Raw genomic sequence first — 23,294 nt, 5'->3', positions numbered from 1 at the left:
TCCCCCATCATGCTCCGCGGCGGGCACGGAGCCTTCCGGCCGGCGAGCCCCTTGGCATACTGGGAAATGAAGTCTTCGGCCGGTGAGGCCAAGGGGCCCGAGAACCCCCGGAGTGAGGGCTGAGAGGTGCAAGGTGTGTCGCCTTCACCACCGATTCCAGCGCTGCATCTTCCGCGTGCAGTCTCGCGCTCTGCGCATCCCAGACACGGCGCCTTCTGGTCTTGGTCGCTCCCCATACAGATTTTTCTCTTTGCACGCGAAACTTTTTAGTATTGAAAGCCAGCATTTGCCATGCTCCAGGGTAAAGGAGGGAGTTGATTTAGGCACTTGTACGGCTTGGGGTTGACGCAGAAGTAACATGATGTGACTTCAGTTTCCACGTGACCCCTCCGGCTGCAATGTCCAGGACATAGTGGCCGGGGAAGGGCGCCGTCACAGTAGTCCAGAGGCTGGATGCCAGTGGTTTGGGGGTGGTTAGAAGTGAGATGCTGGTGGCACTGGAGGTGTTAAGAAGCAATTGGATTCTGGGTACGAAAGAAGACAAATATAATGAAAAATCCATGGGAATAAGATAAAATCAGCATAAATAATAAATAACAGTGAAAATGAACTACAACTAACCTCGGGGAAGAAAGTAAACTTTGTAATCATTATTCTTCAGTTTGTTCAGTCTTGTGGGTTCAAAACCGAGATTGTAATCTCTCACAGAGCTCCTCCTAGCACACTTCTTTCAAACTCAGCAAACTGAGCTGTTTTCTGACAGTTGCACAGGCCAGCAACCTTGGAACATTCCTGATGCTCCCCTTTGATCAGTCAACAGTTTTCAAAAACATATTGAGAATCCTACGACTTGCCACCAGCATACCCATCACAGTGGTCCAAGCTATCCCAGATCACTGTGCTGCTGCTGCTGCTAAGTCGCTTCAGTTGTGTCCGACTCTGTGCGACCCCATAGACAGCAGTCCACCAGGCTCCCCATCCCTGGGATTCTCCAGGCAAGAACACTGGAGTGGGTTGCCATTGCCTTCTCCAATGCATGAAAGTGAAAAGTGAAAGTGAAGTCGATCAGTGGTGTCTGACTCTTAGCGACCCCATGGATTGTAGCCTACCAGGCTCCTCCGTCCATGGGATTTTCCAGGCAAGAGTACTGGAGTGGGTTGCCATTGCCTTCTCCCCCGGATCAATGTAACAGCCCCTAATTCAAGGGGTCTGAACTGGAGGCAGTTTTGCTCCACAGGACAGCTGACAAAAATGAGACATTTTTGGATGTTACAACTGATGGGGGTGGGTTGGGGAGGGGGCGTGGGGTGCCACCCGCATTTAGTGGTGAGAGGTCAAGGAGGCCGCTAAATATCCTACAACGCATAGGACAGACCCTCATAACAGAGGATTATCGTACCCCAGTGTCCACTGAATGAGGATGAAAAAGGCAGTGTGCTCCCACTTCTGCCTTTAACCCTCTCCAGACCAAATCTGTTCTCAGCGTATCAGTCAAAACTGTCACACCAAAGCTTAAATTTAAGTTCTGTTGCTTCTTGTTTAAATCCCAAACCTTACAATGATCTGACTCCTTCATTTCTTGCTGCCGTCTCCTTTGTTGACTCTGGTACAGCTACACTCGACTTCTTTCTGCTTCCTGGATAATCAGGGGCTTTGCACTCACTGTTTCGTTCACCTGGGATGCTCTTCTCCCAGAAAGCTGCAAGTTTACTCCATAGTCTCTGCTCTAGATGTGGTGATGTGTGACCCAAACGTCCCCGTGTGAGACTGATTGAAATATTCTTCCAGGTGCTGACAGCTCTTTCTTGGATTTATCCTTCGTGGAATTCTCATCGTCCAAGGTCAGTCCTCTTTTTCTGGGCAAAAAAGCATTCGAGGTCTGGTCAGTGTATCCACAGATGAATAAAGGCCCACATCCTTCAATCCAACCTGAAAATTCCAAAGGATCATCCCAGCTTCACAGTGTCCTGTCAGGGGAGAGGGTGTTAGCCAAGGCTCCATTGTGATGGTACCCCAGCCTGACTACTTCCTCTGTCCAACCCTGCTTCTCTCTTTTCCCCAATAGGTGGTGATCTTGAGAGCAGTCCCTAATTTCTTCCATGTTCATCTCAGTCTTCTGTTTGCTTCAGTTTGCTTCCCTGGGGACACAGCCTGTGGCAAACTCTTTTAGCTTTTCGCTCAGTGATACCCTCTCAGAGAATCCATCCCTTCTGACCCTAACCAGGATCACCTGGAATCTGACTGTTGTTTTGCCAGTTGGGCAGCATTTGAGAATGCCTGAAAGCACAGTTTCAGAGAAGCTGTAGGTAAGCAGGGGTCCAGCTGCAGGGACTGGCAGAGTGAGAGGGACACAGGCAACCCAAAGTACACTCAGGGCCTCCCTCCTGTCTCGTGTAACTTGCACCTGGCAGAAGGAACTGTGTTCCTTGGCACATTCCAGTTTCTCCCTGGTGATGGGCAGCTCTGCTCTGATCCAGCTTCTCCATCCCCCCACCAGGAACATTGTCCTGGGAGATCAGAGGTGGTGCCCCACTCAGGACTAAACAATCACAGTAATCCTGGAGCCACAGAAGGAACTCTGTATAAATCGTGTTTTTTTCCCAGGGCTTCATACCAACAACTGTTTACAGCATTCATCACACAGAGCAAAAACATCTTAAGTGTTGGCAAGACATCAGATTGAAGAGAGCCTTATCTTTCATGGGCGCTTCTTAATTAGAACCTAAAACCTTTTAAGACCCACTCAGTCACATTCAAGCTCACTCTCTCCAGCATTGAGCATCAAGTTTAGAAAAGATCAAAACAACCATTCACTCAGGGCAGCCCTAATTGACTGTGGCATCTGGTGGTTTTATTACTCTGTAATAAGGTTACTTATGCACTTTCTTGAGTTCTTTAATCACTATACACATAGATTCCCATCTGTCCTTTACTGTATTCTACCACCAGCACTTGCCTGGAGATCTTGGGATGTCTTGAGTCACAGGGTATGCACATGCGGTCCTAACTGGGATTTCTGTGAGCTGGAAAGGCAACTGTTGATGTCGCTCACCTCCAGGGACTTGTTAACGGGCTTCTGTCTGCCAAGTCAACAGAGACGTGGCCTAGGAAACAGGCATTTTGCTTGGAAGGCAGCCTTGCTAGGAGCCTTTGAGATTCTTGCTTAGGATATAGGACTAGCAGTATTTCATGGCTGCTACAGGTGTGCCCCGAGACCTTTGGCCCACAGGATCTCTGGCATTATGTTGCAAAATCCCAAAGGAGCCTTTGAGATTCTTGCTTAGGATATCAGATTAGCAGTATTTCGTGGCTGCTACAGGTGTGCCCCTAGACCTTTGGCCCACCAGATCTCTGGCATTATGCTGCAAAATCCCAGCATCCGTCCCACCAGGAGGTGGCTGAATCTCAGATTCACGGGTTAGGAGCAGTCTTTCCCCAGTGAGATGCTCCTGCGGAAGCTGAAGCACACGGAGGTTAGGGGTCTTGGAAAGGGCCAGGTGTCTGTTTAGCAGCAGAGCAGAGACAGCATTTTGACTTCACTTAGAGCTTTCTTCTCACTCAGCTCTCCTGATATCCGTGGTTGGCCTACTTGGGCGGGAGGGAAAGGGTGGGGGTGGGGGACCCTAGGGCATTCATTTCACCTGGCATAAAGTCCTTTCTCCACCAATGACGTCAAGTCAGAAGAGGCCAGAATGCTAATTTTCAAGGCAGGATGCCAGCCACAAATGGAATTAGCCTTGGGCAGGGATGCCAAATACTGCGATGGTCCGTCCCACCCATTTCTCAGATATGCCCACGACGTGGAGAGATGAGGTGATCTGTACATGTGGGTTGTTGAACAGCGTCAGCTTAGTTATCTGGTGTGGCTTCCCCACCGCCGGGCTTTTTCCAAATTGCAATCGCTTGAATAGTCCCTCACAAACAGCCGTCCCCATATCTAACGTGCGCATAACGCTGGGCACCCAGAAGCTGTGGGTGAGTCTGACGCTGGCTGGAGCGAGGGGGGGACGGAGGCGAGGCCTAGCCCCATGCACTCCTGGGCTAGGGTCCGAGGCGGCGTCAGGAGGAGCGCAAGACAGCCGACCCCGCGGGGGCCGGGAGCAGTAGAGAGGGCGGCCTCCCGCCTCCTAGAGGCGCCAGCCCGCCCGTCCGCTCTGCCCGCGCCGCATCTCTATGGCGGTCCCAACGGCCGTCCGGGGCGCGGAGCGCGATGAACGAGGGCGCGGACGACGGCGGCGGCGGCGGCGGTGCGGAAGGCGTGGTGCGGTCCCCAGGGTGCGGCCGCGGAGGGGATGGCTTTGTCCCGTCTGCGCTGGGAACCCGAGAGCAGTGAGTGTGGCGCGGGGCAGGGGAGGATGAGCGTGGCTGTCTGGCCCGGGCCCCGGGACGGGGTCCCGGAAGATGGGGAGAGCCTGAGGGCGGCGTGATGGGTGGAAGCCGCAAGGGCCGCCTTGGGAGAGAATCAGGGGGACCTTAGGGATGCAGTCCGGAGGGCCACACTGTGAACAGACCTTTCAAAGACTTTGACGTCTAAGGGGCCCGTGGGGTGCGGGGCGGGCCTTAAAGCTCCTGGGTGGGCTTTTTTAGGAGGTCTTAAGCTTTTGGGGGTAGGCTCGAGGAAAGGGTGGTGGTGGAGAAGACTCTTGAGAGTCCCTTGGACAGCAAGGAGATCCAACCAGTCCATCCTAAAGGAAATCAGTCCTGAATATTCATTGGAAGGACTGAGGCTGAAACTCCAATACTTTGGCCACCTGTTGCTAATAACTGACTAACTGGAAAAGACCCTGATGCTGGGAAAGATTGAGGGCAGGAGGAGAAGGGGACGATAGAGGATGAGATGGCTGGATGGCATCACCGACTCAATGGACATGAGTTTGAGCCTCCTCCGGGAATTGGTGATGGACAGGGACGCCTGGTGTGCTGCGGTTCATGGGGTCGCAAAGAGTTGGACACGACTGAGCGACTGAACTGAGGAAAGGCAAAGAGCGTGGGTCTGACAAGTAGGTCTGGTGGGCAAGGGTAGGAGGCTGGGCGACAACTGCCCGGTTAGGGACCTGAGAAGGTTCAGTGGAGGAGGGCAGGGATGTGGAAGCTGGGAAGGTTGGAATCGAGGATGGTCTAAGGGGGAAGCGAGGAGACAGTGGGCATCTTGGGGTAGGAAAAAGCGGTCTGACCCAAGCGGACGCTCAGTAATCATTTAGTGGGTTAGTAGATGGATGAATGAATGACCCTGGGGAAAGGTAAAGATGAGAGGTAACTGGGAGGGACCCCAGGGATTCCAGAGACAGGAAGTAGGAAGAGGCGGCCATCTATGGGGGAGGAGTCCTTTTAAGGAGTAAGAGTAAGTTTTAAACTTAAAGCTAACTTTTAAGCGGAGCTTATCTTTGATGCATTCCATTGTGAGTAATCACCTCACTAGTAGAAAATTCTCGTATCTCTACACTTGAGACTGAAATGTACTGTAATGACACTACCTGTACAGTTTTGGACTTGTGTTTGGGACTTACGGATCCTTGGACGGATACTCTTTTGTATTTTTTAAGCTAAATCACCGTTTTTAATGTTAGGCATTGTTGTAAGTGCTTTGCATATATACATTTAAACAGGAGGATGTTAAGAGATTGAGCGATGTGCACATGTCAACACTAATAATGTTTTAAATTTCTATCATAACTATCCCAGTAATGTATGAGAAATATACATTGAATTCATAATACAGTTTAATTCAATAGTTTGCATTGCATTTGATTATTTATATAGTTGGGATGCTGTCTATAAGAGAGAACTGCAAACTTTCCAAGAATATGGAGATACAGGAGAAATCTGGTGAGTCAGAAAAACTACTGGGATTATGATCCAGAAGGTTATGTCGGTGTGTGCGTGTATCTTTTAAGTGCTTATCCCAGAGAAAGTAAAAATCTTGGGAATCTTGGACTGAGTCTGGCTTAAATGGGTAGATTTAAAGAATCACTCTCTTTTCTTTTTTAATGGCCTAAGTATAAATTTGATGGCAGTCTAAGGAAATGACCCTGATTCTATAATTGTCTGCTTTCAATAACAATGCAGTTTTGAACCAACAACATGTACAAATGTTAATGCTGATGTAGAGAAATGTTGATAAGTAACATATCGACCTTATCCATTCTGTTCTATTCTTGGGGGTGTTTTCTGCTTAATAGTAGAGATGAAGATTAAGTTTACAGATAGTAATTCTTTCAAAAAAAACCTTAATTGAGCATATTGAATAAACTGTGTAGGTGGGATATAGCTGTAACCTTTGTTCTCTAGCCCTTGGTAGTTTGACTGACTGATTCTCTCTTTCTAATAGGTTTGGAGAAGAGAGTATGACTCGACTAATCAGGTGGATGCAGAAACACAAGATTCCATTGGATGCTTCAGTGCTTGATATTGGAACTGGAAATGGTGTTCTCCTGGTTGAACTTGTTGGTACTATTAATATTCATGTGTTAGAGCCAAATTTAACAATGAAATTAGGAAAAAAAATCTTGCAGCTAGGGATACTAGCAGTCTAACTCTAAAGTAGTAAAGCTGTCGTGCCACGTAGTCTGAGAGTCACATAGTATGAAACAAGACTGAATGGGTTGTGAGAGAGCACTAAATGAGGATCCGGGGGATCCGAGTTCTAGTCTTGGTCCTTGCTATAGTCTCGACCTTGAACACGCTCTTTTTTTCTTTTCTCAGCTTTAGTTCTTTCTTAAAGATTTTACCTAGGGGATCTCTGTGGGTTTCTTCTAGCTCAAAACTCTGGAAATCTGTATGTATTGCAATATAAAAGGAAGATGATATTTTGCACTTCCAGTAGAACATGTATCCCTCTTCTCAGGTGAGCACATGGTTTGAAGGGTGTTTTGCATATGGTTTGAAAAGAGCATTTTGTCCATGGAACTAAGTTTTGGTACAGGGTCTGCTCCTAGCTAAACTGTCGCTGTTACATGCCTATAGTGCCAAGTGCTGTGGAGAAAGTGTAAGACAGGCTTCATCTTTGACAGTTTTACTGTCTTAGTTTGTAAAGATATATACATAGCAGTCAAACGACTGCTAAGTGACTACTACCTGCCAAGCCTTGTGCTCAGCACTGGAAACATGAAAATTTAGACCTTGGTGCTTGAGTTGTTCACAGTACAGTAGAGGATAGACTGACATAGATATAAATAACTAATGCTATAGCTTGGTCTGTGCAATAATATATATGCTGAGTATAGGAGAGAGTGATTAAAGGGAGTCATTTGGGGAAGAGGGAAGAGAAAGGGTCTTAGAGGAGCTAATATCCAAGATTGGTGAAAATTGTGTGTTGAGTGTGAGTAGAGTGTAAAGAGGGAGAGAATTTCAAGAAGTGAAAACAGTATCTAAAGGCATGAAGGTTTGAAACAGCATAACATGTTCTGGCCCTCTAAATAATTTGGTAAATTAGATTATAAAGTGTATTGTGGGATAGACAGAACAGAGGATTAGATTAAAAGTAGGAACCATATCATATTTCATGCATAAGAGCTTGGATTTTGCTTTTAGGCTATGGGGAGCCATTCAAATGTTTGAAGCCATGAAATATGATTAGAAAAATTTGTAATAATTTTCTTGAAACGTTGGGGTGTCGCATATGTACATTAAAGTGTGCAAACCAAACGAGTATGACCCAGTGCATTGTCACAGTGAATAGATCCATCACGCTAATCAAGATGTAGAGTATTACAGACTCTAGAAACCCCCCTTGAATTCCCTACTAAACCTCTCAGAGTTGTTCCTCCTCCTCTCTCAAAGTTATCACCGCATAGACTAATTGGCCTATTTGGGATATATAAAGGCGAGTCTTCAGGGTGTTCTCTCCAGTGCCTTTCGCTCAGCAGTCTGTGAGAGTCACTCAACTTGTTGCTTGTAGTAGTTCTCTGATTCTTGTTGCTGTGTATGATTATTTGTATGATTATATCACAGTTTTACTTATTCATTCTGTTGTTTACCTGTGGATTCTTTGGATTTTAGTAGCTTACATGTAGAGGCTAATGATTTATCCTTCGAGACTGATAATTTAACTATAGGTTCTTTTATAGACTGAAAGACTTAACACACACACACATATATAATTGTGCAAACTTTAAATAATGGTAGTTTTAATCTTTCCTTTCCAATCCTTTGTCATTTTTCCCCCTTGTTACACTGGTTGGGATCTTTGGGAGAATATAAAAAATTAGTGTGACAGAAGACATGCTTGTCTTTTTTTGCCCCTTTCAGAGAATACATTTGGTGTTTCACTGTTAGGTATGATGTATCTTATAAGTTAGTTTTGTAGATAACTCTGTTATCAGACCAAAGCTTCCTCCTATTTCTCCTTTGCTAAGTATGTGTGTGTGTTGTTATTGTTTAAATGTTTTTCCTGTATCTATTGAGATAATCATGTGAATTTTTTCCTTTATTCTGTTCAGTTTAAATGCATTTAGGGAATAAATCCAACTGTTATATAATAGATCAGTTTGAGAAGGATTTACATCTTTATGTTGAGTCTCTGAATCCATGAACATGATGAATTCGTCCATTTATTTAGTCCTTAATTTTCTCTCAGTAGTATTTTATTGTTTTCTCTGTATAGATCTTGTATATTTTTCCTTGATTGATTCCTAGATTTTTTGTCGTTGTAATTGCTATTGTTACGCTTTTAAAATTTCATTTTCTAATAGTTTATTGCTATTACGTTTAAGTACAACAGATTCTTATATTGATCTTGTATCCAGTGATTCATACGTACATTCCAATAGTTGGTTTATAGATTCTTTTTTAAAATTAAAAAAAATTTAAACTTTTTATTTTATATTGGAGTAAAGTTTCAGGTGTACAGCAGAGTGATTCAGTTATGTCTGTACCTGTATGTGTTCTTTTCCCATTTAGGTTGTTACATAATATTGAGTAGAGTTCCCATAGGGATACAGTAGGTCCTATAGATTCTTTTAGATTTTCCATAAAGACTGTAATGTCATGTGTAAATAATAGTGGTATTTCTTCTGTTCCATTCTTAATATTTTATTTGTTAAAGTGCTGTGTATTCTTCAGGTCATCGTTGAATAGAAATCATGAAGGCAGATAGCCCTCTAACACTGCTTGTTGTAAGAGGAAAGCATCTAATATTTCACTGTTAAATATGATCAATTCAGTCACTCAGGCATGTCCGACTCTTTGTGACCACATGAACCATAGCACGCCAGGCCTCCCTGTCCATCACCAACTCACGGAGTTTACCCAAACTCATGTCCATTGAGTCAGTGATGCCATCCAACCATCTCATCCTCTGTCGTCCCCTTCTCCTCCCGCCCTCAATCTTTCCCAGCATCAGGGTCTTTTCCAATGAGTCAGCTCTTGGCATCAGGTGGCCAAAGTATTAGCGTTTCAGCTTCAACATCAGTCCTTCTAATGAACACCCAGGTCTGATCTCCTTTAGGATGGACTGGTTGGATCTCCTTGCAGTCCAAGGGACTCTCAAGAGTCTTCTCCAACACCACAGTTCAAAAGCATCAATTCTTCAGCACTCAGCTTTCTTTATAGTCCAACTCTCACATCCATAAATGACTACTGGAAAAACAGCCTTGACTAGATAGACCTTTGTTGACAAAGTAATGTCTCTGCTTTTTAATATGCTTCTAGGTTGGTCATAACTTTACTTCCAAGGAGTAAACGTCTTTTAATTTCATGGCTCCAATCACCAAATACAGTGGTTTTGGAGACCCCAAAAATAAAGTCTCTCGCTGTTTCCCCATCTATTTGCCATGAAGTGATGGGACTGGATGCCATGATATTAGTTTTCTGAATGTTGAGCTTTAAGCCAACTTTTTCACTCTCCTCTTTCACTTTCATCAAGAGACTGTTTAGTTCCTCTTCACTTTGTGCCATAAGGGTGATGTCATCTGCATATCTGAGGTTATTGATATTTCTCCCGGCTGTCTTGATTCCAGCTTGTGCTTCCAGCCCAACATTTCTCATAATGTACTCTGCATATAAGTTAAATAAGCAGGGTGACAATATACAGCCTTGACGTACTCCTTTTCCTATTTGGAACCAGTCTGTTGTTCCATGTGCAGTTCTAACTGTTGCTTCCTCACCTGCATACAGGTTTCTCAAGAGGCAGGTCAGGTGGTCTGGTATTCCCATCTCCTTCAGAATTTTCCACAATTTATTGTGATCCACACAGTCAAAGGCTTTGGCGTAGTCAATAAAGCAGAAATAGATGTTTTTCTGGAACTCTCTTGCTTTTTTGATGATCCAGTGGATATTGGCAATTTGATCTCTGGTTCCTCTGCCTTTTCTAAAACCAGCTTGAACATTTGGCAGTTCACAGTTCATGTATTGCTGAAGCCTGGCTTGGAGAATTTTGAGCATTGCTTTACTAGCGTGTGAGATGAGTGCAATTGTGTGGTAGTTTGAGCATTCTTCGGGATTGGAATAAAAACTGACCTTTTCCAGTCCTGTGGCCGCTGCTGAGTTTTCCAAATTTGCTGACATATTGAGTACAGCACTTTCACAGCATCATCTCCAGGTGTTTCTTGACTTCCTACTTTTGCATTCCAGTCCCCTATAATGAAAAGGACATCATTTTTGGGTATTAGTTCTAGAAGGTCTTTTAGGTCTTCACAGAACCGTTCAACTTCAGCTTCTTCAGCGTCACTGGTTGGGGCATAGACTTGATTACCGGGATATTGAGTGGTTTGCTTTGGAAAGGAACAGAGATCATTCTGTCGTTTTTGAGATTGCATCCAAGTACTGCATTTTGGACTCTCTTGTTGACTATGAGGGCTACTCCATTTCTTCTAAGGGATTCCTGCGCACAGTAGTAGATATCATGGCCATCTGAGTTAAATTCACCCATTCCAGTCCATCTTAGTTCGCTGATTTCTAGAATGTCAATGTTTACTCTTGCCATCTCCTGTTTGACCACTTCTAATTTGCCTTTAGGTCTGCCATTTTTATTATTTTTTTCTCTTTGTTACCTCTGTTTTTCGTTCTTCCTTTCTGCTTCCCTGCTTATTTTGGTTAATTTGACCAGTTTTTAGTATTCCATTTTAATTAGATATATATATGTAAATGTCTCTGTATAGTTTCTTTAGTGGTTGCTCTAAGGATTTGACTGTATCTCTGGTTTTTTTAGTGGTTGCTGTGGGTTGGGAAGATCCCCTGGGGAAGGAAATGGCAACCCATGCTAGTATTCTTGCCTGAGAAATCCCATGGATAAAGAAGCCTAGCACGTTACAGTCCATGAGATTGCAAAAGAACCAGTCACGACTTAGTGACTAAACAATATTTAACGTGTTTGGAGCTTTTTTAGTACAGATTATAATATACATTATTTACACAATCTTCTTAGAATCAGTGTTTTACTGTTTCAAGTGGAAGGTGGAAAATCTTACAGCATTTGAGTTTTTTAATCTTCCCTCCTTTATATTGTAGTTGTGTTAAATATTATCGTTATATATGTTGAAAATCCTGTTGGATAATGCTGTAATTATCCTTTGTATTCTCCTTTCAAAGGAGAACAGTAGTTAGTAGTAGTTAAGTAAGTAAGGACACTTTTGCAGTTTTTCTTCCTTCCTGATCTTCTGAGTGTGTGTGTTTGTTCTGGTGTTAATATTGTTTACTTTCTGTCTAAAGGACTTCCTTCAGGGATGATTTTTAGAGTAGCTTTGCTGGCTAGAAACTTTCTTAAATGTTCCTTCATCTGAAAATGTCTTCATTTCACCTTCATTCCTGAGGGATGTTTTTGCTTAATATAGAATTCTGAATTAATTGTTCTTTCAGCACTTTAAAAATGTTGTGTCACTTCTTTCTGACCTCCATAGCTTGTTTTTTTGGCTGTGCCGGCTGTTCGTTGTGGCCCATGGGATCTTTGATCTTCCTTGTGGCGTGCAAGATCTTTAGTTGCGGTGTGTGGGATCTAGTTCCCTGACCAGGGAGATGAAACCCAGGCCTCCCGCATTGGGAGCAGGTAGTGCTAGCCACTGGACCACCAGGGAGGTCCCCGAATCTCCATAGTTTTTTGTGAAAAATATGCAGTTGTCTGAATTGTTGTGTTCCTGTAAGTAATGCATCATTTTTCTGGATGCTTTCAAGATTTTTTCCATTTTCTTTTTGTTTTTAGCAGTTTAATTATGATGTACTGTGGCTTAGATTTCTTTCTGCTTTTCCTATTTGGAGTTCACTGATCTTTTTGAATCTAAGAACTTACGTCTTTTGTCAAATTTGGGATGCTTTCAGGCTCTATGTGTTAAAATCTTCTTCCCCCTCAATAACATTCTTTCCTTTTGAGAGTCTGTAACTATCAGTTAGGCCTCTGTATTTATTGTCCCACAGGTTCCTGAAGCGCTGTTCATTTCTTTCCAATTATTTTTCTCTCTGTGGATCAGATTTGATAACTAGCATGATGTGTCTTCAAGTTCATTGACTTTTCTTCTGTCATTTCCATTCTGCTGTTGAGTCCATATTTTGCAGTTGGTTGATAGTCTCCTAAGGCTCTTTTAAATTCTCTGTATATCGTTTGTTTATTTAACTTGGTGATTTATTTGTTGTAGAAGGTAGTTGATTAATTCCAATGATTTTCCATGGTGTGGACTTTCTAATTGCATTTTTTTTTTTTTTAATTAGAAAATGAATTTGTTAGATATAAGGCCAGAGGTTGAAGCCACAAACAAATATGCAACATCACTGTGGGGCAAGGGGGCTTCTTTACTGAAAAGACTTCTGCCACCACTAATGCTCAGGGCTGGACCACAAATTTCCCCGCTGCCCCCTCCAAGGAGAGCAGTGACGTTGGGGAGCGGGGTGAGGGTGAGGTTGCAGTGAAGAGAGAGGCAGGGTTCTGCTGAGGAGGGTAGGCTTGAGAAGGAAGCAGAGGAGACTCAGATCGCTCGGAAGCAGCCGCAGCCGAGCCCGGTGTGGGGCCTCCTAGGACTTCAGCATCTCAGGGAGCACAGTTGCCGGACTCTCCTGGGCCCAGTTGCAGCCACCACAGGTGCTGATACACTCCTCCCTCAGGAAGTTGTTCTGCTTCCTTCTGCATCCGCCGTAAGTAAAGGTCTGGCAGAGCCCGGATACGGTGTTGTAGAAGTACCTGGTGAACATGGCCCCGCAGGGACCGGTGCATGGAGGCTGCAGACAGAAGGCAGGACGCAGGCTGTCCTTGTTGCTGTCGTCACCCTCTGGGGTGCCGGCCACCAGGGTGCCCAGGAGGACCAGACGGGCTGCGGAGAGGCAGAGCAGGCTCATCTTCATGGCCTTGCAGGAGGGCTCCTCTAATTGCATCTTTATAGTACCATTTAAACATATTTTTTGTCCCCTCTGTTTTCTGTAGTTTGGAAGTTAGATCCAGAATAAGACTCAGCAAACTGTATAGTTTATGAGTCAAATCTAGGATTCCCCTGTCTTTATAACAGGGGATACAGCTATATTCATTTATTTACATCTTGTCTATAGTTGTTTCTGTGCTACAGTAGTAGAGCTGAGCAGGTGTGACGGACTGTGTGAGAGGCCAAGCCTAAAATATTTATGCTCTGTTCCTTTAAAGAGGTTTGCTTACCTCTGATCAACAGATGTTTATCAAATTCAGTTTTTAAATAAATAAATTTAATAGGTGGTATGTAATGTTTGGTTTCCTGTATTTTTGTGATGCTAATAATCATTGCTCATATTTAGTGCTCTTTGCAGTGATCACCCAGCTTTCTGATGGAGATATGTACGTGTGTGTGTGTGTGTGTGTGTATACACACATACATTTTTTTTGCTGGGTATGTTATTTTGGATTGGCATTTTCCTTTCACTGTTTTCTGGCTTCCATTCTTTGACTTACTGTTAGCTTATCAGTCTTATTGTTAGTCTTTAGAAGGTAATCTGTCGTACTGTATCCCCCACCCCACTCCCTGAATGATTGTGAGATTTTAATGTTTTATATATCAGATATATTATACTATTTGTATATAATATAAATTATATATTGTGTCATATATATTATACTGTATTATCTTTGTTTTTATCATGCCTTGAGTTTATAGTGCTTCTTGAATCTGTGGTTTCAGATACTTTGTCAGAATTAGGAAATTCTCAGTCATATGTCATTTCTCTTCTGCCCTATTTTTATTTCCTCCTTTTCTAAGACTCCTATCATATATATTTAGATCTTAATACTCTGTGACATATTATATCTTTTATGTTCTTCTCTATTTTTAATTTTCCATCCTTCTGTCATTCTATGCCTAACAGTGGTATTTTCTTCTGACCTTTCTTCCACTTCAGTATTTTTTGTGTTTGTGTCCAGTCTGCCATCAAGCCCACCCTTGAATTTCTTAATTATTTCATTTTAAATTTCTCTTACTTGTATGGTTCTTTGTTATAGGTTTCAGTTCTGTTACAGTCCCCCAGATGGTCATTTATTTCAGTGTTTTAAGGATTTGTTTCATTCTTTTTGTTCTTTGCTCCTGGCTGTGGCATGCAGGCTCTTAGTTCCCCTAGCAGGGCTTCCCCCTGCAGTGAATGTGCAGAGTCTAACCACTGTACTGATAGGGAAGTTGCATTAAGTATCTGTTTCTGATCATTCTTTTATTTGAATCTCCTTTGGGCCTTTTCCTAATATAAGTTTTTCCCTCTTAGTTTTTGGTCATTTATTATTTCCTTGAATGTCTGCTTATTTCTCACTGAGTGCCAGAAACTGAATGTGAAAAATGTTGGCAATAGTTTGAGAGTGAATGTCCTAGAAACTTAAAATGTCTGTGTATGATTCTTATAAAGTCTAAAGGAAGAGTAAACAAGTGTGGAGAAGAAGGAGCTGGTTAGAGTCAGTTGATGGAATCATCCTGCATCCTAGGTCTGATAGAGAAGGAAATGAGGGAAACTGGGAGAAAACGAAGCTGTTAAACGATATGGATTGAGATCACTAAAAAAATAGGTTGGCATCAAAGAAGGGATATTAGGTTCTTTTTTTTTGATATTATATCTTAAGACTGAAAATAAAAGTGATCAAAGAGAAAAAAAGTGCTCTGTGGAAAATAATTGTTGGATTGAGTTCAGACTAGGAATCAGTCACTTAGGGTTGAAAAGTCTAGGTAAGTCTTAAATGACTGGTAAAGAGCAGGAAGATAATTTCAGGCTACACTTTACTTTGCAACTTCTTTTCTTCTTCAGATATCCTTTGAAATTGCCTTTGGCCTGAATGGTCTGACAATGTTCAGCATAGTTAGAGCTGAAGACCAGAGGCCATCATGCTTTTTCTGCCTTAGGCTTCTCACAACTCGCACCCTTACATGGTTTAATGTAGTTAGTAAACAGCTGGATTGCAGGTTCAGTTTCAAAACTCTTTAGTTCACTGAGCTTTCTTTAACTCTTTGGGGGTATTAATACCTGCCCGGTATACCACAGGTTTTTTGTAAAAGTACTGGAATGTGTGAACTATTTTAAAAATGAAAAATAGTGTACAAATGGAAGGTGGTTAATAATCACATGGTTGGTGGAGAATTACGTGATTTATAATTGCACTCAAGGAAAAATTTTAAAAGCAAAGACTTATTACATATGCATTTAATTTATTCATGTAACTTAATTGTGTTAAGAAAAATTTATGACAGATTTATGTGTGAATTGGAGCATATCAGCATTGGAAATTAATACTACCTTTTTCTGCTTTAGGACAGAAATATACATATATTCTCATTGTCTTTGAGAAAATGAATTTCTTTTGAAAAAGAAATCAAATATGGTAAAAGCAAATAAATTGTCACATTATATGAATTTAAACTTTTAGTTTCTATTTAGATTCTCTAATAAAATTTAAACATGTTATACTATTAGAGGGCATATGTCATTTGATATATTAATAGAAGAAAACAGTCTGGGTCCTAACAGAATATTTTAACTCATAGGTAAAACTTTTAGAAATTTTGAAAATTTTAGAAAACTAAAGTATATTTTAGAAATTTAAAATTTTTAAAATTTTAGAAAACTAAAGTATAAAATTATCTGTCTCCAGGCAAAATTTGGTTTCTCTGATATTACTGGAATTGATTACTCTCCGTCTGCAATACAGCTTTCTGGAAGTATTTTAGAAAAAGAAGGTTTATCTAACATTAAGTTGAAGGTAACTATTATTTATATTGCTGTCATTGTTATTTTTATTTATAAAAAGTTACAAAGTTTAAATGTTTCTGATGTGTATTAATTTTCTGATATCCTTAAACTCATAAATTAAGGATCAATCATAAATAATCCAAAATGATAACTTTTTAAGTAACAGTATTAAAATTTTCAGTCTAGCCAGTTTGGGGAAGTTATTTTCTTCTCTTCCTCTTGTGTTCAGGTAGTTTATTTTGCCTTTCTGTCTCTCTTTTTTTGCAAATACACACGAATAATAGCTAACTTTGGATTAACCAGATAAAAAATTTGTAAATGCATAAAGTGGTATAATGCCCCAAAGATTACTTATTTTGCCTTCTGATCTGTGAGGAGATGATGCCACTTGGATTTACATTTTTATCACAGGTTTCCCCTCTGAACTCTAGAATTATAGAAATGCTGCATATTCTATAGTTCCACTTAGATAGCTAATAGCCTATTAATTAGTCCACAATGAAACTCTTGGTTTCTCCCTTAGCCTTCCCACTCATTCCGATCCCCATCCCATTCTTTCCTTTTTATTTAATAGCCAGGAATTCCCTGGGGGTCCAGTGGTTAGGACTTAGTGCTCTCCTGGGTTCAGTCCCTGATTGGGAAACTAAGATCTCAAAAGCTGTGAGGTGCTGCTGAAAAAATAATCCTAGGACCAATTTTGTTGGTTTTATCTTTAGAATAGTTGAGAAAATGTGTCATTCCTTGATATTTCCACTGCTGCTTCCTAGATCCAAGCCACCATCAGCAACCTCTTACTTAGCCTTCCCATTTCCACTCTTGCCACTCTGCTGTCCGTTACCACAGGGCATCCAGAGTTATTTTATGTATATATATATAATTAAATTTATTTTATTTTTAATTGAAGGATAATTGCTTTACAATATTGTGTTGGTTTCTGCCAGACATCAGCATGAATCAACCCTAGGTATACAATGTTCCTTCCCTCTTGAGCCTCCCTCCCACCTCCCTCCCCATCCCACCACTCTAGGTTGTTACAGAGCCCCAGTTCTGAGTTATTTTTATTAAATGTAAATCAGCCTCCAAGCAGTTCCCCATTGCATTTAGAATGGAATCTGAACCCCACCCAGCCTTACAGAGCCCCTTGGTTTTACCCCTCTCCTTCTTTATCACCAGTACTCTAGTCACTCTGACTTTCTTTCTGCCCCTGATATGTTTCAGCCTCTTTTGCCTCCAGTCTTTATTCCTGCTGCTCTCTGCCTAGAATGTTCTTGCCCCAGATGTTAGTTTGTTTGGCTCATTCTCATCATTCTGATCTCTTCTCAAATATCACCTTCTTAAAGAGGTCTTGCCAGCTACTTTTTCAAAACATTTTTCTTCCTAATCACTCACTGTCTTTATTTTTTCTCTTCATAGCACTTTATCTGAAATAATTTGGTTAACTTATTTATTGTTTGTCTCGTCTTTTAGAGAATATGAGATATATTCTCATACAGAGATCTTTTGATTTGTTTGCAGTTATAGTCCCAGGACCTGAAATGTTCCTATATGTCATAGGTGTCTATGAACTATTTGTTGTATACATGAATAATTTTATACAGGCATTTAGGATAGAAGCTTGTCCAGACTTGACTCTTATGAGTGGTAGTCATTATTTTGCCTCAGGTGTAATGATGTGGGGTGGGAGTGGGAAAACCTATGTTTGAGTGTATGAAAACATACAATACACATTTTAAAATCAAACAATAACGAAGTTTTAGATAATACATCATTTATAATTATTTTGTTAAGTTTATATGAATAATCACAAACTAACTGCTTAATTTTTCAAAGTAGCTTTTCAGAACTTTGTTGGCAAATTATTTTGAATATTTTATGAAATTGAGGCAGATCACTATTCCAGATGCTTCTGAAGTATCAGTAAGTTATTGAAAATGAATGAGATGAATGATACATGACTTTCAAAATCTGAAATGTGTGATATTTGAAAAGTTAGGTAATTGCAGTTTAAACAGTCCTTTAATTTCTTAAGCTTTGTACTATTTGTTGTAGCTGTTTTGTAAGCTGCTGAGTCAAGGCAATACATCTTTTGATTTACCATGTTTACTTCAGGTCAGACAACTAGTAATATCAGCTAAAAAACATCATATTTCCAGTGACCTATTTGAGTTCGAGATTTTTTTTGTCATTTTAAAAAATATGTCAAATATTCTGCTTTTCAACAAAATAACTTTTTCATAAACCAGGCTTGTGACCTCCATTATGTGCTGGTATTATTAGGCAGTACATCTGGCTTTGATTTGTTTCCAAATTTGTAGAGATTTGGAATGTCCAGGAAACACTGTCAGTCTTGCTTACTAATCTTAGCTTTAATGATATTGGAATGAAGCACATAAAAGTTAGCTGTAAAGTTGAAAATATGTTTATTATATGTAAAATGCCATTGTAATTAATTGCTCCTTTTATCTATCACTTTTTACAGATTGTTACTTAAATTCAGTAAAGATTGTGTGTGGATTGTTTCACATAGACATTGATTTTTAATATAGGTAGAAGACTTTTTGAACCCTTCCACAAAGTTGTCTGGATTTCATATTTGTATTGACAAAGGGACTTTTGATGCCATAAGCCTTAATCCTGACAATGCAATTGAGAAGAGGAAACAGTATGTGAAATCTCTCTCCAGAGTATTGAAAGTGAAAGGCTTTTTTCTAATAACCTCATGTAATTGGACCAAGGAAGAGTTGCTAGATGAATTCAGTGAAGGTAAATGGCTGTATGTTGTTTAAATGTGTTCTTACCTCATGTTGAATGCACTCAAATAGGTTTTTTTCTTGGTGTTACATTGCTTTACTTTTCTGTTTGTGGGAGTTGCCTGCTTTTCTTCTTTGTTAATAACCATGGCAGTACTTTTAACTGTATATTCAAAGAACAAAGAAATAATATTGGTTGAGATCCAGAGTCCTTTGTAAAATTTTCCAAGAAAATCTGGCAGTTAAGTACTAAAATTTATGAGTCTGTAAAAATTATTTATTTAAGCTGTATAATCTCTTATTTAGAGAATCAAAACAAAGAAAGCTCATATATTGTGCTTCTGAATTCAGTGCACTGATATACCAGTAATTAGTAATAATAGTAATAATGCAGGTGGTATTAGTGGTTTTTAAAGTCTTATATGGTGAGAGTTTCAATTCTGTGGATGCTAGTGGTCATTTAGGTGTATAGGAGTTTTCTTCTTGTTTTCAGTGTATATATATATTTTTTTGACATTGCATGGAAGCAAAACATAGGCATTTAGAAGAATTACTGCATATTAATTCTTGAGGAAATCTCTACTTTTTTGCAAGATTTTGGTGCCAAGATAGGAACTTTTTTCCCCCCCCGATTAGCAAAGTATAATTAGTACTGTGTCTACTAAATGGGAATCTTGTGAGAATCTTTAATCCATACGCAAATACTTTGAGCTTTGGCAGACTGTTCCTTGCATGGTTGAAGGATTATTTCACCTGTCACTTACTCATGCAGTACACAGGCCTTTCTGGAAAGTACCTTGAGACTTTATAGCTAGATGTTTGCTTGTTTTTTCCTTACACTCCATTTCAGGTTAGTATTAAGGGTTTTTTTTTTTTAAGGAATGGGAAGACTTTTCAGGATGGAGTATGAATAAGTGACATGGTACTAAATTTGTGGTTAAAATTTGAACTTCAGTTATCACAAGCTAACGGGAAATGGATTTATAACTATATTGCATGTGCTTCATCTCAGAGTTTGTTTTCTTTTTGGTAGTGAGGGAATAGGCAGTAGGAGGGAGAACACTTAACACATGTCCTTCTGTGTGCATTCGATGGCTTTGGCAGGTTATATAATGTAAAACTTGAAGTGTTTGAGGCTTGAAATGTGAGCTTGAGGCTTCATTACTGCTGCCTCTGGAAAACAAGAATGATGTGATTTATTGTCTTTTATTTCATGTCATTAATTTTATTATCTTCTATGTTAGATTTGTTTCCTTTAGAACTGTTGAGGCCCTGTACCAATACTCTTTTTTCCTGAAGCTTGACAGGTTTAATAAATGCTCAGCATTACACTGTGTAGGGCAAGTTACTTTCCTGGTTTTTAAATACAGGTGTTCTCTTTTACCCTTGAAACCACCAGACAAAAACATATTTGTCTGTCTCTGATAATGAGGAACAGACTTTAGCCTGGTAAAGAGTGCTTAAAAATCTGTCTCTGAGAACCACTAAGTAAATTCTTTAGCTTATGTTCAGTTTCAGAACTTAATGCAGAATTTAAATAAGCGAAATGGTGCCCCAGGAAATGTTAAAGAAATAATTACATACACTGAAAACATTTTTCTTCTCTTAGAAAATGGCTTTTGGAGTTAGACACAGGACACTGCCATGCATCGCTGCCGACGGGCTTCTCACTGGGGTTTAAGATTGGCTTCTGTGGTCCCTTTTGCACAGAATAAAGCTTGTTTCACTAATTTTTTCAGGTTCTTTGCTTCTTTCCTAATTTGAAATGTAAATGTTCATAAATCTGTTGAAATGAAATTTTCCTTTATAGCCCTATTATATAAATATTTGGTGGTGGTATTTGTTTTGGTTAAGATTGCTTAATCATTTGCCAGACACTAGGATATTTTAATTTGATGTCCAAGGAACTTGACTTTCTTACAACTAGGGAATTAAAACTCGGAAGCCTATCTTACAACAAAAGTAACCCAGATTCATTATGAAAAACATTTGAAAGTATCAGTAACCCCAACACATAAGTATATAGATTAAAACAATTACAATTCATTCTCACTGGTATTCAGCCACTTTTAACACTTTGATGTATTATCTACTGAAATATAGCAGCTTAAATTCTGTAGTGTTAGTCCAGGGAGTTAAAAGATTAGTTTTAGAAAATTGAAACAGACAGCTCCATTTTCTTTTGAAAATTTTTTTTATGAAGTATTTGAAACACTTACAAAATTTCAGAAAACAGATAGGGGCGTGTCCACATGTACCCACCACAGTGGCTCCATTTTTTAGCATTAAAATATATTATTTAAAAGGCCTGACCTTCTTTGGGAAAGTTTTCTTATGGTTAGTTTTTTTTTTTATAGTTAGTTATTTATTAGCATTTTAATATCTAGTTACTTATTAAGATTTGGTGACTTTTGGTTAAGAATATGAACTATGAAGAAAAGTATAAAAAACCAATTAATACAATAGTATATATCCTTTTAAACATTTTTTTCTGTTTACAAGAGTTATTTGAGCTTTAGCTCAGGCATGGAAACTTAGAAAATATAGGCATCTCCTTCCCCAAAAGAAAAAAAAAGTTCTCCCAAACTTCTAGTCCCATCTTGAGAGGAAACCATGGTAAAGTGCCACCCACCCTTATTTGTCTTATTTTTTAAAAGCAGAATAATAACACATTAAATTTCTGTTTTGTTTTATAGTTTAGGAGAACACCACATTGTCTTATTTTGATCTTCACAAAATCACTGGGAGTTAGGTAAGGTAGTGATACCTATAACCTCCTTGTGTAGAAATTGAGGATTCTGGGTGAGGTAAACTGACCTTTACCTAATAACCTGCCATCTAGTAAGTGGTGGAGGTGGGACTTGAACCAGGATGTTTGAATCCACATTAAGTGGGGGAAAAAAAAGAATCACCCTCCACTACTTTGGCAGTTAGCACTTCCTTGTCTTCCCAAGTTGAGTTCAGTTTGGGTCTGGATCTTGGGTTCCAAACTGTTTTTTTTGACTGTTGTAAAATATATATGACATAAAACTTACCATTTAGCCATCCTTAAGTTTACAGTTCTGTGGCCTTAAGTACATGGTCATTGTTGTGCACCCCCGTCACCCCCATCCATCTTCAGAACTTTGTCATTTTTATTTCATTATTTAACTTTTCTATATTAAAGTGCTTTTATATATCTGTCATGGATTAACTGAATTATATGTAGAAAGCACTCAGAACAGTACCTGATGCATGCTAAGACCTCAGCACATGGGGAGCTGCCTACAGCTGGATGGTAAAGGAGGCTGGTGGAGGTGCAGGGTTTGCGTTCTTAATGATAGCGGTGCATGTATGCTTAGTCACTCGGTCCTCTTAAAATCTTTGTGACCCCATGGGCTGTACCCACCAGGCTTCTCTGTCTGTGGGATTTCCCAGCCAAGAACACTGGAGCGGGTTGCCATTTCCTTCTTCAGGGGATCTTCCCAATCCAGGGATTGAACTTGCGTCTCCTGTATCTCCTGTATTGCAAGCAGATTCTTTACCTGCTGAGCCATTGAGGAAGCGCGATGCGTAGTTGAAGGGATGATGAAAAGGAAGTGGAGGAAATGAGGGATGGATGGAAAGCTTCTTTTCTCCAGTTTGATTTTGTCTGTTGCTTGTTGATTTCAGTGTTTTGGAGTGTATATACATATACACATACAGTAGAATTGAAAATCATAAAGTGAAGTTTAGTCACAATTCAGTTTGGAATCACGTAGTTTATGAAAGGTTCAAACACATTTTGTTAATACAAACATCCCTTCACTGTGGGAGTCAGTCCCTAATGACAGTGTTTTAACTTTGGCAGGATTTGAACTTTTTGAAGAGCTGCCCACACCCAAGTTCAGCTTTGGAGGCCGATCTGGAACCAGTGTAGCAGCGTTGGTTTTCCAAAAAACATGAGACTTTTCACTGGACAGATTCAGTTAGTGTCTTTAAGAAGGTCTACATCAAAGTGCATCTGACACAGAAAATGCAACTGCAAGTAAATGTTTAGTAAGTACACGGGAGGCACATTTGGAGTAGAAATAATGGGTTTGTTAAAAAAAATCATGAGCATGTAAGTGGGTGGGTTTTAGAGATCAACCAAGAATAATTTTAAAATTTTCTTTTGTATTTGAGATGTAAATATTTCTCTTTCAGATTAAAAAAAATAATTCCTGTAACTGCTGAGCAGTTAAAACTTTAAAGCAGTAAATGAATTTACAGAAAGCTTGCATCCTTGATTTTTGCGCCTCGGTAAAGGTGAATTGAATATAGCTATTTATGAAGATTTGATCAAGCTATTCCAGGGTCAGAATAATAAGTCAAATGATTTTCTTAATTTTTTATTAGACTATTATAAAATACAATAAGTGTGATCTTTTGGGTTGAATGGTGTTTTTTTTTTTTTTAAATTGATTTAATATCAGAAAATGT

At 40.0% G+C, this 23,294-nt stretch overlaps 1 protein-coding gene across 2 annotated transcripts; it reads left to right on the top strand.

The window, feature by feature from the left end:
- Nucleotides 1-4,166: 4,166 nt before the first annotated feature.
- EEF1AKMT2 (EEF1A lysine methyltransferase 2) lies at nucleotides 4,167-23,087 on the top strand. 2 transcript variants are annotated; one of them, XM_065923507.1, is made up of 6 exons: nucleotides 4,167-4,329; nucleotides 5,761-5,826; nucleotides 6,329-6,443; nucleotides 16,007-16,114; nucleotides 18,651-18,867; nucleotides 20,464-20,593. In XM_065923507.1, exons 1-6 carry the CDS (start codon nucleotides 4,211-4,213, stop codon nucleotides 20,481-20,483), a joined length of 645 nt encoding a protein of 214 aa, XP_065779579.1. In that variant the 5' UTR covers nucleotides 4,167-4,210; the 3' UTR covers nucleotides 20,484-20,593. The 2 variants fall into 2 exon arrangements, with proteins under 2 accessions (XP_065779579.1, XP_065779577.1); XM_065923505.1 differs by lacking the exon at nucleotides 20,464-20,593 and adding an exon at nucleotides 22,684-23,087 and having other exon boundaries at nucleotides 4,170-4,329.
- The last annotated feature ends 207 nt before the right edge of the window (nucleotides 23,088-23,294 follow it).

The sequence above is a fragment of the Muntiacus reevesi genome, chromosome 2 (genome assembly GCF_963930625.1).
Source record: "Muntiacus reevesi chromosome 2, mMunRee1.1, whole genome shotgun sequence".
Lineage (NCBI taxonomy): Eukaryota > Metazoa > Chordata > Mammalia > Artiodactyla > Cervidae > Muntiacus > Muntiacus reevesi.
The sequence above is the reverse complement of the archived record's forward strand: the minus strand, read 5'-3'. Positions and strand labels throughout refer to the sequence as shown.

Bases quoted from the DNA above. Each gene is read 5' to 3' on its own strand.
- EEF1AKMT2 (XM_065923505.1), top strand. From the start codon at position 4,211: ATGAACGAGGGCGCGGACGACGGCGGCGGCGGCGGCGGTGCGGAAGGC. The intron at 4,330-5,760 runs GTGAGTGTGGCG...TTATTTATATAG, and splicing joins GCGCTGGGAACCCGAGAGCA to TTGGGATGCTGTCTATAAGA. The intron at 18,868-22,683 runs GTAAATGGCTGT...TAACTTTGGCAG, and splicing joins GCTAGATGAATTCAGTGAAG to GATTTGAACTTTTTGAAGAG.